Genomic DNA, 17978 nt, shown 5'->3' with positions numbered 1-17978 from the left:
TGCGTCTGCGCATGTCAGATTATGATAATAGTAACTATAGTTATGTCAAAAAATAAAAGGATCGAAATTTGACCATTTTCCGTAAAAATCACTGATTTTTTTCGTTAATTGCCAAAATATCGACCTTTTAAAATAGTATTAAAGGTAACATGCGCAGAACACATTATGATATAGGCCTACCGTAACCATTTGGGCATTTTTTGAAAATTCCTGTACTATTATAGTACAGGGATTTCTTAATCAATACTTTAATCAAGTTGATTAAAGACCGACAAGTAATTATAAGCGCATAATATAAAATTTCTCGAAAAACAAGCAAATTTTGATTTTGTGCGCCTCTTATTAGACAAGTCTTTATACAAAAGAGCCTATAGCGCCACATGTATTATTGATTAGATAGATATTGTTAGTGGTAAAGCAAATCAAACGAATTTCTATATTTGCCTGTCAGGAAACGATGTGATACGAAGACTATTGTATTATTTTACTGCAAATCGCTGTTCAGATTGATTTCAACTTTTTGTAGGTACTCTTGCAATCACTAATTTTGCAACAGTGAGTTTTGAAACACGACTATTTTTTTTAACATTTTGACTCATGGACAAACAACAGGTTATTTCTATTCCACCACTATGTTTCTGTTTTCCTTCCAACAATATCTTTACCATCCCTTTAATCCACTAGTATTCCCATATATTTCTACATATATACAACCTAATCATATTTTAATTTCATTTGTTTTCCAGGGTATGCTTCGGTTAATATTATTTCTCTTGCTGGGTTTGACTGTTAAAAGTACACCTAGTTGTCGACACGACCAAGTGCTATTGACAATAGACGGTATGCCTGCTTGTGTGAAAGTACTTGTTAGTGGAAGAAAATGCATTAGTTATCCAAACTTTTGGAAACTAACGGTACTCGCAGATAAACCGGGAACATTTGGTACAAAATGTTATACAAAAGGATCGCTGTCTGTGAGTGTAACACCAGGCGTAGACAATAACACATCTTTGACGTCAGGCGTTGGCGTGCGCATGGCATCTGTAACACCAGACGTCGACGAGAATACATCTTTGACGTCAGGCGTAGGCGTGCGTATGACATCTCTAACACCAGACGTTGACAGGAACACATCTTTGACGTCAGGCGTCGGCGTGCGTATGACATATGTAACACCAGACGTCGACAACAACACATCTTTGACGTCAGGCGTTGGTGTGCGTATGACATCTGTAACACCAGACGTTAATCAAAGCACCGTAGTAACTAATGATTCTGAAAGAAGTGACAATTTGTTGGCATACTATGCCTTTGAAGGAAACGTAGACGATGTTTCCGGAAACGCACGCCACGGCATCGTAACTGGGAACAACTTTACTTACGCTGATGGAGTGAAGGGTAGTGCTGGTGCGTTTACAGGTTCACAGACGCTCTTAATAGACGCTTTTCGTAATTTTAATTTTGGAGCAGATTTTTCCGTTAGTGCCTGGTACAAATACGACAATTCATGTTACAGAGCGTACATATTGAATAATGGTGGACATAAAATTAGCACATTTGAAATAATGATTGGTCATGGGTCAAAACCCGAAAGACTCAGAGCAAAACTATTTTCTATGAATAAAAATGACACCATTTTTGTCAACTCAACGCACGATGAATGGTATCACGTAGTTATGACATACAATGGAAGCGCGGTATTTATATACCTAAATGGACAAATAGTGGCTAACTCTGGTTGCTGCTCCGGTCCGATTCCACCACTTAACAGAACAGTCTGCATTGGAGGCTCAAACGTACGTATTCATCGTTGGTTTGTTGGATTGATTGATGAAGTCAAGTTTTATAATAAAGTTTTGTCTGAAAATGAAGTTAGCGATTATTATTATAACATCATAAATTAGTTATATGGGCCTTCGGTATTTAGAGACCTCCTCTCCTATTAACTAACAGAAACACCGCGTCAATCTGAAAAAAATGTATCATTTGAAATGGAGGAACACCACAGGTGGTTTACAGAAGTGACTCTTAATAAAAGTTACCAGGAAAATGGCTGAGCGGTTAATGGGTTACCGGCATAGTATATAAAATAGCCCCTGTATCAGGGAATTACCACCAAGTTATTGTAATCCTTAACCCTAACCCCTATAATAAAATAAAAACATAGGTCATCCGTTTTGCATGTATTTGAAATTTCGTTAATACACGGTCATATAATCAAAGTTAATTAAGATGAAATTAGTTCAGTTTAATGATTGATATACAATGTAACAGTTTATTGTAAATTCAACAAAAGTTCAGAGTAATCAATCTTTTTGATTCACTGATATTAGTTTTTGTAAATAAAATCGACAAATTGTGTTTAATATAGACACAATGTAAGAAGAATAAAAGGGCAAATGCATGGAATAAAATTAATCAGTATCAAGTTTTGTCTTTGATAATACAACTATAAGCACTGTATTGATCTCAAAGCAACTCTAATATGAACTAGTTTGACAAATTATAGGTCATCGTTGTGATTGAAGATAAAAGCGGAGATGGGTATCCACGCAAATGCAACATGAGCGCAAGAGAAATATAATGATGTTTGGCCCATAAGTCAATAGGACACCATCATCTATAAATTAGAATGCTGGGAAAATATCTAAATGAAACAGACAATAGTGTTATTATGTGTTATGTGTAATATTTATTCAAATACAATTATTTACAGTCGTCTAATACAACTTTCGAAACACATAGCTTTTGATTTGCGACGGTCTATGGCGTACTGTAGGCATAGGACCTATTCAGAGTCTACCAAAACTGGAATCACAGCGTAAATCGAAAGTCAAAAGTCCCAGACAGGAGACAGAGTGTGTTCAGACACATACTGTACCAGATTCTTGTGACACAAACTACAATCCATGCTTGCTATGTAAAAATGTGGTAGTGAAAATTTTCAATGTTTAAATCATAAAATGGCAATGGTTACAGTACTTTATTGTAGAAAATTAACAGGGAGTAATTTCGGTTTGATTAATTTAATCACTATCCGAATCATCTATTTTGTTAAACCGCTTTTTAATAGGTATATTGTCATCAGAATCTGAACTTGAACCTGAAAAAAAAACAACACAAAATATTAGGTACTAGAAAAACGACGACAGAGTGAGATGAGCATCAGACTTGGACTCTACCGATCTAACACACTGTGTCACACGCTCTTTATATATATATATATATGTCAGATGTGTCTATTAAATAGATAAAACATACCTTCATTTACATCACTAGTATTTGTCTTTGAATTTTCTTCTTCTACAGTTCTTGCTTTATCTAACTGTTCACTTTCGTCGTCCTCACTATCACTATCTAGTAACCATGACTTCTGCCTACGACTTGTTCTACCAACTGTTTCTTCCTTGTCCATCTGATTCCTGTCGTGTGATGTCATTTCCTCTTCGCTGTCACTGTATCTTAGCTTCATACTTTGATCAGAGGTGTTTTTTTTTATCTCTACATCATCTTCATCTTTTGAATGACTATCATTAACTGTGTCTTCTTCTACTTCACTATCACTTATCATCCTAAATTTATGTGCTCTCTTTGGTTCATTCGAATTGCCTTCATCATTTGACATTCTTTTCTCTTTATCTTGCTTCAAACTATCGGTCTTACCATCGACTTGATCAGATTTCTCATCCACAACCATGTTTTCTTCATCACTTGAAACCAATGACTTTTTTAATCTCTTGGAACTACTTTTTACATTTACACTATCTTCCTCATCATCACCTAATCCTACAGTTTTAGGTTGTTCATCTACAACCATGTCTTCTTCATCGCTTGAAATCAATGTCCTGTTCTGTTTTTTGGAACCACTTTTTGTAGTTACTTTTTCTTCTTCTTCACTGTCGCTCATTAACCTAGACTTCTTTGCTTGTTTAGAATGACTTCTTATCGCCTGCCCATCATCGCTGCTAGACGACTCACTCAGCATTCTCTTCTTAGATGCCCTCTCTACTGGAACGCTTGTTGAATTGATAGGTACATCATCCTCATCACTATCTCCTAGGTTATTTACGTTTGGTTGTTTTTTAGAAGGTTTTGATCTCAAATTAGACAATTTGTCATCACTGAAAACAATTAAATTTTAAACAATTGTATTTATTTTTAAATGACGAAGGTTTGGTTGAAAGGGAAGTTTGTAAAAATTCAAGATTTGATAAAGACTTACCTGTCACTGCTACTACTGTCTGCTGTTCTAATGATCTTGTTTTTCTGTTTTTTCCTCTTCTTTGACACTCCATTCTCTTTCACTACATCGCCTCCCTTTTCCTTAAAGAATTTCTTTCTCTGCTCTTCTCTCTTTCTTTCCCGTTCAGCTCTTTTTGCAGCTTTATTTTCCTTCCTTTTTGCTTTTGACATCTCTTTCAACATATCTTTACGAGATTGAGCTTTCTTGTCAACCTCGGTGATGTCATCTTTTGGTTCAATTTCATCGGCAAGCCTTCGAAGGTCAGCAGAAGTCAGATGACCTGGGATTCTCCAAAATTGTTCCTGTGTACAAAGAATTCATTCCAATCAATAACAAATATAATGTTATGAGTTATAAATGCAGGGTCAAAGGTTATAGTCGTATAAAAGACATTAATTTAGTTATTTATTAATTAGAAAAAGAGATGATTATGACACCAACCTGGTGATTAGATGGAGCCTTCACACCAAGTTGTTTGAGAAACTTCTGAAAAGTGCGGTTGCTAATAGCTGTGTTGTGCTCCTCGCTAAACGTCACAATGGGAACATCTTCCTCGTCATCATCATCTTCATCTAAAAACAAATAAAAAATACAGTTTCACTCTTCTTTTAAAAGATGTACATTGAGAACAATTAAGGATAAAGGAATACTATAAAGTGTGTAAATTATTAAAGAATCATAAATTATATGTAAAACATATTAACATGACTAAAACAGTAAAAGTCAAATTCTGTAGTCAAATTGTTGAAAATCATCATCATATATTATATACTATTGTCATTATAAATAACCATCTTATATACCTTCCTCATCTAAATCATTGGCAGTTGTTCTGAGCAGATCCTGTATCCACCTCACCTGATTGGTCAAACCTATTTCAAAAGAAATCAGAATAGTCAATAGCACTTTCAACATAGTCAACAGCAAAAGAAATTTCCATAAAAACATGATGTATTTTATAGCTTTACTGAATTGTGGTTAAAGTTCCATTTCTACATGAAAACAATCTAATCACTATAGCGAATCATGCATGATCTTTGTGACAAGTTTTAATACATTGTTAACAACTTACCTTCACGTTGAGCATTCATAAGCATTGATTCTGTTGTCTTGACCTCTCCATCACTTTCTGACCCAGAGTCTGAGGTTGCTGAAGCTTCTGGTTCTTCAAAGTCTGATGGCAGTCCCTCTACAGAAATGACAAAACAAAGTGTACTTTAAATCTGGGTCACGACAGTTTCTTTGTTTCACTCCAGTGGTATATTCAGAGGTAAAGAGGAGATGTTAACAGAGCTCACATCCATCCATCCCATATTCTCAGGTTAATGGTTTTAAATTTGTATAGCACAAAATACAAATAGTCTCTATGCGCTGTTTAACACACGTGTAAAAACAAATTGAACAAGACAACAGAAAAAAGTCAGAAAATGGAGTCTCACATCACCACACTGTTTCACTAACTTGTCAAGTGTCATGATGTGAGCATCTGACTATCCTGCCTAACAAACAATAAAATGAATAAAATGCAATGCATATAATGAATTCACACAGAACGAAACAAGTTTGAAGACCGAAACAGAGGGAGAATTTTGGAACAGCGATAACAAAAGATCACGCCCCTTATGACTTCAACCTACACTGTGAATAGTCAAAGAGTGGTTAAGTCAGATGTTGACCGGAGGGAACGAGTACAGGTTGCAGAACGAAAGTTGATTACCTCTGAAAAATGGCTCTAATCTGATCTTTATTTTGATGTTTCATTTAATACTGATTATTTACTAAATTCAAAAGTTCAAACTGTGTCACTTACGTTGAAATTCTAATGTTTTTGTGTTGTCAACTATGTCATCATCCTATAATATAAATATAAAAATGTAAATAAATATGTAGAATAAAAAATATGTTTTTAAAAGCTTCTCTCTTTCTAAATGTTCCTTCAGTGCTATGTTCCAATTTTCCATATTTCGGAAGATATGATTATTCTTGCAGACAATAGACACGTTTCGCGCTCGCGAGGTCACCGTCAGTTTGACCTTTTAGTGGGTATACAATGGTAAACAAACACAGCGAGAGGTATGTTAAAGCATGGGAGAACTGAGAGATGATCATCTTAAAAAGCAATCGTCAAAACTAGCCTTTTGATGGAATGGCATGGTAAGGATGTTATTTATTTTCTAAACTTATGTTTTATATTCACTGTAGAATTATTTGGGCATTTGGTTCGGAATCATCGACTTTATTTATGTATTGTCATTTTTGGTTTGACACATATATATTACGGTGCATTTAATACATGTTAACTGTTGATTTTATTTACAAATGTTGCGTAAATATATTAATTATTATCTTTCATTCTTCTTCATGCTCCTATTGCATCTTCCATGTATTATGTGATGTTCTTCGGCGCTTAAACAGACACCCAAGCCTCCTAGGCCTAGTAGACGAAGTACCGCATCAGGCAACGCCACCGGGCGGGCGGAGAGGCACGACCACATCGTGGACGTACCTTTCCTTGAAAAATTTCCAAGATTTTGCGCCACTATCCTTCGGAGCCGACGCAAACCACTCAGCAAGTGTTTGAAAATTAAAAACAGGAATATTATTCAGTGATTTTGTGTAGTTAAATTCACGATTTATCCAACATATACAACATTTATGATGCACCTTGCAACAAAAGCACTCGGCAGCCGCCATTTCGCTATGCTTCAACACGCACTAAGCGAGAGGTGTTCGATTTGTTTACAAATCTATACCCACTATTTCTGATTGGTCGCGAGCAATTAAACTTTATTTAACCATGGAGGCCAAGATCAACACATGGTTGTTCTTTCATGGGGCAAAAGAATATAAAGAAAAGTTGAAATGATTACCTCATCATCCTCATCACTTCCTTTCTTTCTTCTTCGTCGCCTTCCTTCATTTCCGGCCTTCTTCTCTCTTTTCTTGTAAAGTTCTTTTTTATCATTTACTAGTTCCATACTCATTATTTTCTCAATAACTTTGTTTTTCGATCGCTTTACTGTCATGTTTTCTAATATACTTCCAACAACGTCTAAGATGAAAATAAATAATAGCAATAGCAATTTAAGCTTCTGATCTTTTAAATTGCACAAGTGTCAAATCTATTTTGCGATGTAAAATTAAATCTTACCATTAGACCCTTTAAATTGGTCAAACAGATTTCTTAATTCATACTCGTGTTCTTCCAGCCAAACTCCTGGTCGCTTTTCTCTGTGAAAATATAATTAAAAAAATTTACCATAGAATTAAAAAGGCAATGCAAAGCAATACACACTTTTATATTGGTAAGTGTGCAATTATATATGTCATGTCATGTTATGTCAATATATATAGATCATAATGATAATAAAATAAAAAACTTAATAAATAAAAATTCTGACTTACACTCTTTTCTTTTTAATATCTTTGGTAGATGAGATAATGTCCATTCTGATGAGCTGCGCAATAATCTGATATGGGAATAAAACAAAAAGTAAGACTGAAACGTTTACGAAAAAAACAAAAACAAATCCCAAATATAAAGTTGGAAGCAATGTTTCCAAGCATCATTATTGTAGAATGAACTAAAATGTGGGATAGATTTGAACTCACTAAAAATATATATGATACCTAAAATAATATTGATATAAATCATTTACCTGTCTGCGTGTACGTCCCTGGTTGATAATGTCTTTCATAATATGATCCACAACATCTAACTCTGTGAAAAACAATAATGGATATATCGTATGAGAATAAGGCTGATTATGAAGCGAGAGACTGGAAACTACTCACAGACCAAGATTCTATTACTAGTACCAAAGAACTTATAACACAAGAATCTCCTGTTCTTCAATTTGCATTCAAAACACAGTATCGGAAGTACAGGGTTAAAAGGTCAAACTGGGCGACGCCATTTCACAGCATGGAGCAGCGCCCCCTCCAAACTAGGAAGTCAATTACTCTACCCCCCTAGAGTATTAGCAGATCCCCTCTATGATCTTGACTTTCTAATTTGATGCGGGCGCCCTACTCCATGGCTCACAATGGCGCTACCCATAGCTCTATTCTATCCCACAATGCCTTTCGAAATTGTTACGCGCTTCGGACGAACAGGAGATTCTTGTGTTATAAGTTCTTTGTTATTACTGATATTTTGAATTCTGATACAGTAGATATCTTTTGATGGGTTCTGAAGGTGTCCATATGAGGGTGCCTGAATATGGAGGAGGAAGGTGATCCACTTTATAAACTAACCTATATCTTCGTCTTCTTTGTCTTTATATTGATCATACAGCATTCGTAGTTCCTCCTCCTCTTCCTCTGCCCAGAAACTTGTCTTTTGTCTGTTTGCATTATCACTGGCTAGACTACCGTAGCCTTCTGAAAGCTCATACGCCTCTTTAACGTCCTTCCAAAATAGAATCTCAACATACAGTTTCTTGTTTGTCTCCAACTTCTCAAAGAATTTTCTCATAATGTACTTTGCAAATGTCACCATTTCCTAAATATAAAATAATAATAAACAACACAATATAAAATGCAGCACATCTTTATCATGGCACAGTTCAGGAAATGTTTAGCTATATCTATATTTAATAATAACGATAAAAAAAAGTTTTACCACATCCATGGGCAAAATCGAGTGCAATATATATGTTAAAAACCAAACAATGAATATTCTTCCCATTCAAGACATTCATTATTTATATACTCATTCAGTAATCAATTATTCAAAATGCTTAACCCACCTTGTATTCAGGTAACTTGGCCATTGAGTCGTTTAACAACTTCTGAAAGACGCGAAATAATGACAACTGGAAGAGAAGTGGTTCCATGTGAAGGTCAAAGGCAACACGATGTAACAGCTTCAAAATGCAGTGGTTGGTATGCGTTGAGTTTTTTCTAAAGAATTTCAACAGGTGCACATATGCCTGGATAATCTTGTAATGAGCAAATCTGAAATAAAAAAAAATTATTAAGAAAAAAAAATATCAAATTGGTTATCCAGTATTGCAATTCATGGACTAAAAAATCCATACAGTGATGGAAAATTTACTTGGCTTTGTTGCTTAAAGCTCTGTCTACACATTAAACTAGTTTGACAAAAAAAGTGTGATGTGCCCAAATATGGTAGTGATATGCCCAAATATGGTAGTGACATCATCATGTCTGTATATGGGCACATCAGATTTTCTGTCACATAAAAGTTTGATAGTGTAGGCTTAGCTTAATATGAATATTATTAGGAATCTATGTATTTTTGAAAATAGGAATACAACTTCCATACCTGTTTAAATATTGTTTAAGATTAAAGGTTTCCTCAGCATAGTTTGCCGTCATTAATTCATCTTCTTCGTCTTCCTCATCATCATCATCATCCTCTAACAAATGTGTAACAAATGTGTAACAAATTTATGAAACTAAAACAATACCACAATTTTGTCTACTACTGATGTGCATTCAATATTCATTTACCATTGATTTAAAGTTACGGAATATATGTATTATTAGTGGGAAAAAAAACAACAAACTCTATGACAGACAACAATTACCTTCTTCATTTATACTTCTGTCTTGTACAGTATTATCCACTGTAGAGAAAATAAAAAGAAAAAATAAGGGAAAACTATGAATGGTAATTGCAATGAAGTGCAGTGTTACTGTATATGTTCAGTAAAGCAAAATTTTACCATTTAGATTGGTTGTAAGAATTTCACGAAGTGCCATCAATTCTTCTTGTGGTTCAATATCCACTGCACCAAACACGTCTCCATCTGACCATACTTCCCTGAAGTATGATACAAAAATAACCTATTTTTAAATGTTCTGGATGCTTATAAACAATCAAATACACACAAGGAATCTCCCAATACACCTTTCTGAAGCATGAATCTAATCTAGCTGCTCTACTACTGTCATTCTATACTGCTGTAAACAGACTATCTCAAATCTACTCATTCTAATTACTCAAAGTAGATTCAAATCTATGAAGAATGACCCTATAATCCATCATTTTACATTATTGATGGCAGGTCTAAATCCCACAGCACTGTCTACACACTAACCTTGCTGCTCTAAGAAGTCCTAATGCTTCTCCTGCCTTGCCACTTTTAAGACATTGCTGGATTCTGACGACGGCATCTGATCTGAATAACAAAATAAAAAGTTAATTGTGGTCAGTAGTAAATTGATTATTGAAAAAAAAAATCTATGTGGCTACAACTATAAAAAATGTCTACCTTTGTTCTTCAACAGGACGATCAGAAGTTGCATCAAATGGAGTGATATCGTCAGGTACTTCCTCACTGCCCTCAACCATGGCTGACAGAGTGCTGGACACGCCACTCCATAGAGCATCCAAGTCTTCTTCAGGTTGACTGTTCTGCACATTGACTGAAAGTTAAAAGAAGTTAAGTTTAACCGATTTTTGCATAATGCAATTAAATGTACAATTTATGAGACTTTTATATGATACTAACCTTTCTTTTTCTTCTTGCGTTTCTTTCTGGCCTTTTTCTGCACAATAACTTTGTTCTTGTTCTTACAAAATGATTCCAGCATTTTCAGAAATACATGAGTTGTTTCAACAAGATCTTTTAAGTAAACTCTACAACAATAACAAATACATTTTAGAAACAATAAAAATGTTTCTCTTTCCAATTTGAGGTATTATGTATATATTACACTTTGAAGTAGCCTAAACAATAAAATTAATATTTTGTTAAACTCATGCACCTGGCTGATGAACTTTTTTTCTTAAGCTCTGTCACACTATCAAACTTTATGTGACAAAAAAATGTGCCATGCCAATATGTAGACATGTCATATCACTACCATATTTGTGCATATCACTACCATATTTGTGCATATCACTACCATATTTGTGCAATCACTACCATATTTGTGCATATCATTACCATATTTGATAGTGTAGATAGAGCTTTTACTCACTCTGTAAATTTAGTTTCATCAAACTTCTTCAATAGGCTAATAAAGACTTCTCTGTATTCTATAACATACACAACATTGCTGATGATAACATGTGCAGTATCGCGCAGAGACTCATCTTTTGATTGTCCCATAGTGTCAAGGGTCAAGAGGAGTTCCTTATAGCATCGAAGGCACATATGAAGTCTGTAAGTTAATTAGGATAATTAATAAGCTTGTTTAACTTCTTTGTGTTATACTGTACATATGTTATAACAACTTTTACACATTCTCTACAACTATGTTGACATTTTACATACAGTATTTGTTCATATTAAAAATGTTCTAAACATGAAATATTGTAATTACCTTCTGGACCAAGAAACCACTTCTTTCTTCTCTGTCATCATCATATCCAGGTATTTTGTGATTTGAGTCTCAATAAAATGGAAAGCTTGAACTGAGAATGTCTCACTAAGAGAAACCAGAAGCGTATATGAAAATGAATATGCAATATCAATGTGTTTTGTGTCTTAAAGTCAGTTTGATGGTGTTTGTTGCCACAGTTAATCTTTCATACAAGAATCTCATCTCCTTATATATATTTTCCCTTAGCAATAAGCTAAATCGTAAACGTCTCACCTGACAATATCAACTCTAAACTTGTATATTCTGTTGAACTCCATAAAGAAATGCATCACCCATAAATAGTAGGTCTCGTCATTTTGTTGTGCTCGATCATGCAAAATATGGTCCTAAATAAAAATTTAAAAATCACCTTCTCAAAAACTTGGCAAATTGCATAGAGGATGAAATGCAGAGAGCATACTATTTAATATTTCAGCCCATATTAAAGATAACTAAATATTTTAACAATATATATATATTTTTTAATCTTATAATTTGTTTCAAAATCATAGGTGTGATAAAGGCATTCACATAAAATCCTTTGGAGTCTATTGTTATGTGAACAAAGTGCTCACAAGGTCTAGATCAAATCTAAATGGTCTGAACATTGATTATAATGAGAATTATACCTTAACATTATGCATCAACGGGTTATAACAATTTTCTAAAAACAGCACACAAAAATCCTTCAGGAAAAGGCGAATACTGAGGGTTGATCGACGTGAGACAGATTTTTCCTTCATCGGCATACGGTTCTTTGCCTTCTTTGCTGGTTTCTTGTCAAGGTCAAAGTTGATTTGTTTTGCTTGATTCACTGAATGGTGATATACCAGATCACGGTCGCTGATTGATTTCATGTTCTTCACGCTAAACGATCCGCCAAATCTAGAATGCCTATAAAAAGATAAATGTAATGCTCATTTTAAAAATTATTATGAATAGCAGTTTCATTCCTTTCTTTACTTCATTCCTCCGATAATTTTACAATTTTATGCTACTCTTTTATACAGGATTTCAACAAACTGATAAAGGATAAATGTATGGTACAAATCCGGTCCTTTATTGGAAGGAGATACTGTATTTATGAAGAAGCAACATGCTGTTACCTTGAACTTCTCTTCATTACTACTTCTCTTTGCTTAGCAAGCTCCCTCTGTCGAATCGTCTCTAACTCACGCTGATCATTTTGCCTCTCGGTCAAGGACTTTGCCACTCCAGCTTTTGCTAACTGTTCTGGTGTCTTAGAATAAAACAGGCAATTAAAATACTTAAAATTAACTCTAATGTAAAATGAGATAACCATGACAGTAATTGATTTTTAAATCCAACTTGATGTGTAATCACCAATTGTAAATAAGAAATTCTTACCTGTTAGTGTTAATAGTGTACTTTAGTGTTGATTGTCAATAAGTAATTCTTACCTGTTAATAGTGTAATTTAGTGTTGATTGTCAATAAGTAATTCTTACCAGTTAATAGTGTAATTCAGTGTTGATTGTAAGTAAGTAATTCTTACCTGTTAATAGCATAATTTAGTGTTGATTGTAAGTAAGTAATGCTTACCTGTTAATAGCATAATTTAGTGTTGATTGTAAGTAAGTAATTCTTACCTGTAAATAGCATAATTTAGTGTTGATTGTCAATAAGTAATTCTTACCTGTTAATAGCATAATTTAGTGTTGATTGTAAGTAAGTAATTCTTACCTGTTAGTAGCATAATTTAGTGTTGATTGTAAGCAAGTAATTCTTACCTGTTAATAGTGTAATTTAGTGTTGATTGTAAGTAAGTAATTCTTACCTGTTAATAGTGTAATTTAGTGTTGATTGTCAATAAGTAATTCTTACCTGTTAATAGCATAATTTAGTGTTGATTGTAAGTAAGTAATTCTTACCTGTTAATAGCATAATTTAGTGTTGATTGTAAGTAAGTAATTCTTACCTGTTCTCTAAACATGAGAGACACAATTTCAACGGCATGCATACACCACTGTTGCTCATCATCTGAACTAGCAATGTACAGTATTAATTTATCCATTCCACTGATGTTGAACGCCCAAAGTACCTGGTCATGCACGGATGCATCATCATCGGTTCGCTTAACAAAAAAAATTAAGTTAAATACATGATTAACATATAGGTTATATTGACACTTGGAACAGAATTGGAGACGAAGTCATTTTGTTGAATGGTGCTTCCATTATGTGAACCAGAATAAGTATGAATATACAGTAGCTGATGGTTCAGTGTGAACAGGAGTTAGTGTAGCAATTAAGATTTGGAGACTATAGGATTGATAGCCATCATCATAACATCAGGCTGCAGCTGCACAAGGTGAACTACATTATTTAGCATGAGCAGGATCTTTGTTAAGCTTTTATATATGTCATCTCAAGGAATGAAGGACAGTGTCATTGAAATCTGTAAAGGTAACCTCAGGAAAAGACTATGCACAATCCTTATTTCAGCCATATACGCAGATGTATAAAAGCTTACCATCTCCTGTTCTGGATTAGCTGGAACATGAAGTATATTGCGAATTAAGAGCAGAATTCGCTCCATTAAAAGTGTATGCTCATCACGTCTGTCTTCCCATTCCTGGGAATATATACAAATCATCATAAAAAAAGAAGGAATGATGACATGTTACAAATTTAAGATTTAAATTTTTACTTTTGCAAGTACCATGGTTAAGAGATAGGCTGATTAATTTAATCTAAACTTTAGGCATATTACCAAGGATTACTCTCCTCAAACATGACAACCCTGTTCAGAAAACAAACATATACAGAGGATGCTCTACACAATATCTTATTACAAATCTTTTGGAATTAAGTTTATAAAAAATTCCTGTCAAGGATTTGAACCCATGAGATAGGTAGCCGAGCATCTTATAGTACATCTATCATGTTGGTGACTTTTTTTAGAATCCTTACCCTATCCAACAGTGACTTAAGCTTGGAAGCCAATATACTCATAAACTCATCATCTGTGTATGCTTCTTTGTACTGTTGAAGATGAGATATTATGTCAAGATAATACTGATGAAAGGTTTTATCCTCAGGAATTTTACCAAAACAAACCTCAGCTGGAGTAGTAATGTTAACCATCAACCTTTAAAAACAACAAAATAATATCACTGTATCGTGAACCTTGTTTCATAATTGCTTTGTGGAGGTTTTTATTTATCAAGCCAGTTCATTTATCTTATGAATTGGACCAGATCAAGCCAGTTCATTTATCTTATGAATTGGACCAGACCAAGCCAGTTCATTTATCTTATGAATTGGACCAGATTTAAGAAAAAGAATGTATACAGTAGGTTATTTTTTAAAATATTGCCTTAAAACAAAGTTAAATAATTTTTGTTTGCTAAGCACATTTAATAATCCTATCATTAACCTAATTCTGAAAATATTTTAGAAGATGACGATAGCATTCCAATTTTAACAACAATGACAAATTAATGGAAACCTGAATACCTACTATATTGTAAATCCTTTTCTCATAACAGGATTCTTATGTCAATAAGTTTATTTTGAATGAAAAAACTTGGTCCTGGAAAAATGTTACACTGACCTGATAGTTGCTTCAAATAGTGTCTCATCATTAGAATACTGCTTCACGATATGCAATAAATCACTCTGCAGAATTTGAGCCTGCCCAAGTTGGCGTCGGATCTCTTTTGTGTCATCTTCACGTCGTAAAAATTTTATAAGATCTTTAATAGTCTCTACAAACATACAATTATAAAAACATAAAGCATTTTCAGTTGAAGCATTCAAGTCGCCCTTTTTCCAACATGGCTATAGACTTATTAGTGTGTTCAATCGTTCACTTTTGTGTTATTTTATTGTTAAGACACTTTTTTTCCGATCAAATTTAATGTCACAAACTGCATTATATTTAAAAATAAATACTATATGGGCATATTGAGATAATTTTTTTCATCTTTAAACGATAGAAATGTGAAAAATAAGTCAATTCTAATAATTTAAGCAGCCCGCTATAAATACCAGCATGCTGCACTGCACGCGGATTGTAATAAAGATTGTTAAACAACATATGAATTATTATACATATAAAACCAATAGTTTGAATTAACTTTATTAAGTTATTAGTCATTTATACCTAAACAATCTGGTTCCTTTTTGTATATTCTTCCTTCTTCCAGAAATCCCAATCCATTACAAGTAGCTAGGAGTTCACAATCCATGTATGCTTTTGGTTTTAAATTACTAAAAATATTACAAGAAGAAAGTTTATTTCAAGATTTATAAAGTAAAAATTCTATTAGGTTTGACCTACTACTAGGCCCATTAGTAGTCTATACCAAATATCTTGCACACTACTACAACTAGGCCTGGCTCTTAATAGGCGGGTGGTTTTTAATATTAAAATATTACTCAACAACAAAAGTTGCAATCAAATCCAGGACAGGATAGCCTGTCTAGTAGTACGGTCTGTAGACTATTGATAATAATTCTGCTATAATCCGATCAAAAAAGTATATTGATTGAAATGTCGAGAAACTCGAGATTATTTTCAGAACTATTAATATTATTATAAATATAGAGCCTATGCCTAGTGTAGGTACAGTAGGCGTACGTAGGCTATATTATATATATGTGGTATGACCGTAAACTTTATATAACAAAATATAATACTATAAACAAGGCTAATTGATAGTAACTAGAGGGTGAGCTCGCTTCGCTCGCTCCCCCTCTAGGAAGTGTAGACGATGGTTCTCGGAATGATAATGTTCTCCTTATACATTTTCTGTCGGTTACCATTATTGAAAATGCTTGACATTCGTAAAACTAAACTACTTTGTTTCACAGTGTTTTAGATGATTAATAACATTTTAAAGTATAGTTTTTATTGTTTGGTAGGGCCCTTTGGGGAGGCGGAGGTCATTTGAGGGAGGTGCTTATTCGAGGGATATATGTTAAATTTTTTAGTTCTAATAATATGGTAACATTTATAATCAAATGAAATCCTCTCATAGATATGAAAAGTGGTAAAAAAGAATAACAAATGCTTGGTAAATTGCAGATAACAGTGCGGTGAATTCTACTACAAATAGTATAATTGTGTTATTATAAATATGTGGATGGACATTTATTAGATAGTTGGGTTATGGGGGGGGGGGGTTATTATTCAAAGTGATGTTTTATTGGAGAGGCGTTTATTCAAATGAATACCATCCTAATAATTATTAATACATTATTTAATTTAATCATCTTTTGAAACTAACTGCCGTGACAGAGTGGGCCCAAGAAAGAAGACATTACGGCTTGCAACATGGGCAGACATCTCGGTCCTAACGGGACACAGGAAGATAGCCTACAGTTATTCCTGCAAGCTTACTCAATAAAACTCAGCTATCGGGATTTCACTCGAAAAATGTCTTATCAAATCTCCCTATGTAATTTTATAATACTATTCCCCACAATATATTCTGATTCTTTATAGCGTATATTTAATTTGATCTTTATTAATTTGCAGTATAATTCCTATTATTTAACTACTGTACCTTCACACACGTGTGGTATGTTTTAAAATAAACAAAAAACTGAAATGGCTATGATTAATGGCCAATATTTTTTTCGTCTTCCAAAGGGACACTGTATTAAACCCGGAAATTACTTTGACCGGGAAGAATTGAAATTGAGAGGAAAATCCAATGTTGAAATCATAAATGTTGTTAAAAAACTCTTTATAATATCTTCCTAAGATATAAATATGGAACAATAGCGTCGGCGTGCACACTAATATTATCAAATCTACGTTTCGCGGTACATCTCGGATAGATAAGGTAGGTATCCAAGGCGGAGATTTGTACCGAAGTTTTTGCATTGTGCTCGCCTAGGCCTATGTCAGAATTAACCATAATTTATATATAGATACACCTCCACTATTTTGTAGTAGTAAGTGAGTGTGGCAGAGATCACGGCCTAGCAATCAAGGCTAGACTACCTTACTACAGTAGTCTCTAGAGAGGGGCGGGAATCCAGAGGGGCTAGCCCCTATATAATTATAAGGCTATACTATTAATTAGTATTACCTGCCGAACGAACGATCTGCATTTTCAATTAAGAACTCATAGGCCTAGCCTAGCCTACTTTATCTAATTAAATAGACAGGATCGATCCAATAGACATAATAATAATAGATAATCAGTATCAATGAAATAATAGTGTCACCTTTAATGGTTATTGATCACAATTTTTAAACCAAAAACAACGGAAACAACTACGAACCTCTTCGCTTTGGCAACTTCATGTTTCGCGCGAAATTTATCCCGTCAAAGTTCAAAGGTTACAACCTCAATATCCGGCTCACTGACGTCATTTTGTAAAGACAGATCGCCTTTTCTCGCCTAAAATAAAGTCTATTCG

General features: G+C 33.9%; 1 protein-coding gene across 1 annotated transcript; it reads right to left on the bottom strand.

Annotated features, from left to right (window-relative positions):
• Nucleotides 1-2677: 2677 nt before the first annotated feature.
• LOC140040419 (protein timeless homolog) lies at nt 2678-17858 on the bottom strand. Its single transcript, XM_072086329.1, has 30 exons — nt 17841-17858; nt 15709-15815; nt 15157-15310; nt 14514-14691; nt 14074-14175; nt 13520-13675; nt 12688-12821; nt 12211-12475; nt 11816-11928; nt 11543-11647; nt 11198-11380; nt 10726-10853; nt 10486-10639; nt 10312-10392; nt 9937-10034; nt 9799-9837; nt 9534-9627; nt 8995-9202; nt 8501-8747; nt 7903-7964; nt 7649-7713; nt 7395-7474; nt 7114-7295; nt 6054-6096; nt 5316-5432; nt 5047-5115; nt 4685-4815; nt 4223-4545; nt 3262-4121; nt 2678-3103 (listed from the first exon to the last, which is right to left on the bottom strand). The coding sequence occupies exons 2-30, from the start codon at nt 15791-15793 to the stop codon at nt 3027-3029; spliced, it is 4533 nt and encodes a 1510-aa protein (XP_071942430.1). The 5' UTR covers nt 15794-15815; nt 17841-17858; the 3' UTR covers nt 2678-3026.
• Between the last annotated feature and the right edge of the window lie 120 nt (nt 17859-17978).

The sequence above is a fragment of the Antedon mediterranea genome, chromosome 2 (assembly GCF_964355755.1).
Source record: "Antedon mediterranea chromosome 2, ecAntMedi1.1, whole genome shotgun sequence".
Taxonomy (NCBI): Eukaryota; Metazoa; Echinodermata; class Crinoidea; order Comatulida; family Antedonidae; genus Antedon; species Antedon mediterranea.
Note: the sequence above shows the minus strand (reverse complement) of the source record. Positions and strands in the feature narration are given on the sequence as shown.

What these genes read in the sequence shown, in the direction of transcription:
- LOC140040419 (XM_072086329.1), bottom strand. Translation starts at nt 15,793, where the DNA reads ATGGATTGTGAACTCCTAGCTACTTGTAATGGATTGGGATTTCTGGAA. An exon ending in GTGGTTTCTTGGTCCAGAAG is followed by an intron (nt 11,381 to 11,542) that starts GTAATTACAATA and finishes ATTAACTTACAG; the next exon opens with ACTTCATATGTGCCTTCGAT. An exon ending in CAATGATTTAGATGAGGAAG is followed by an intron (nt 4,816 to 5,046) that starts GTATATAAGATG and finishes ATTTGTTTTTAG; the next exon opens with ATGAAGATGATGATGACGAG.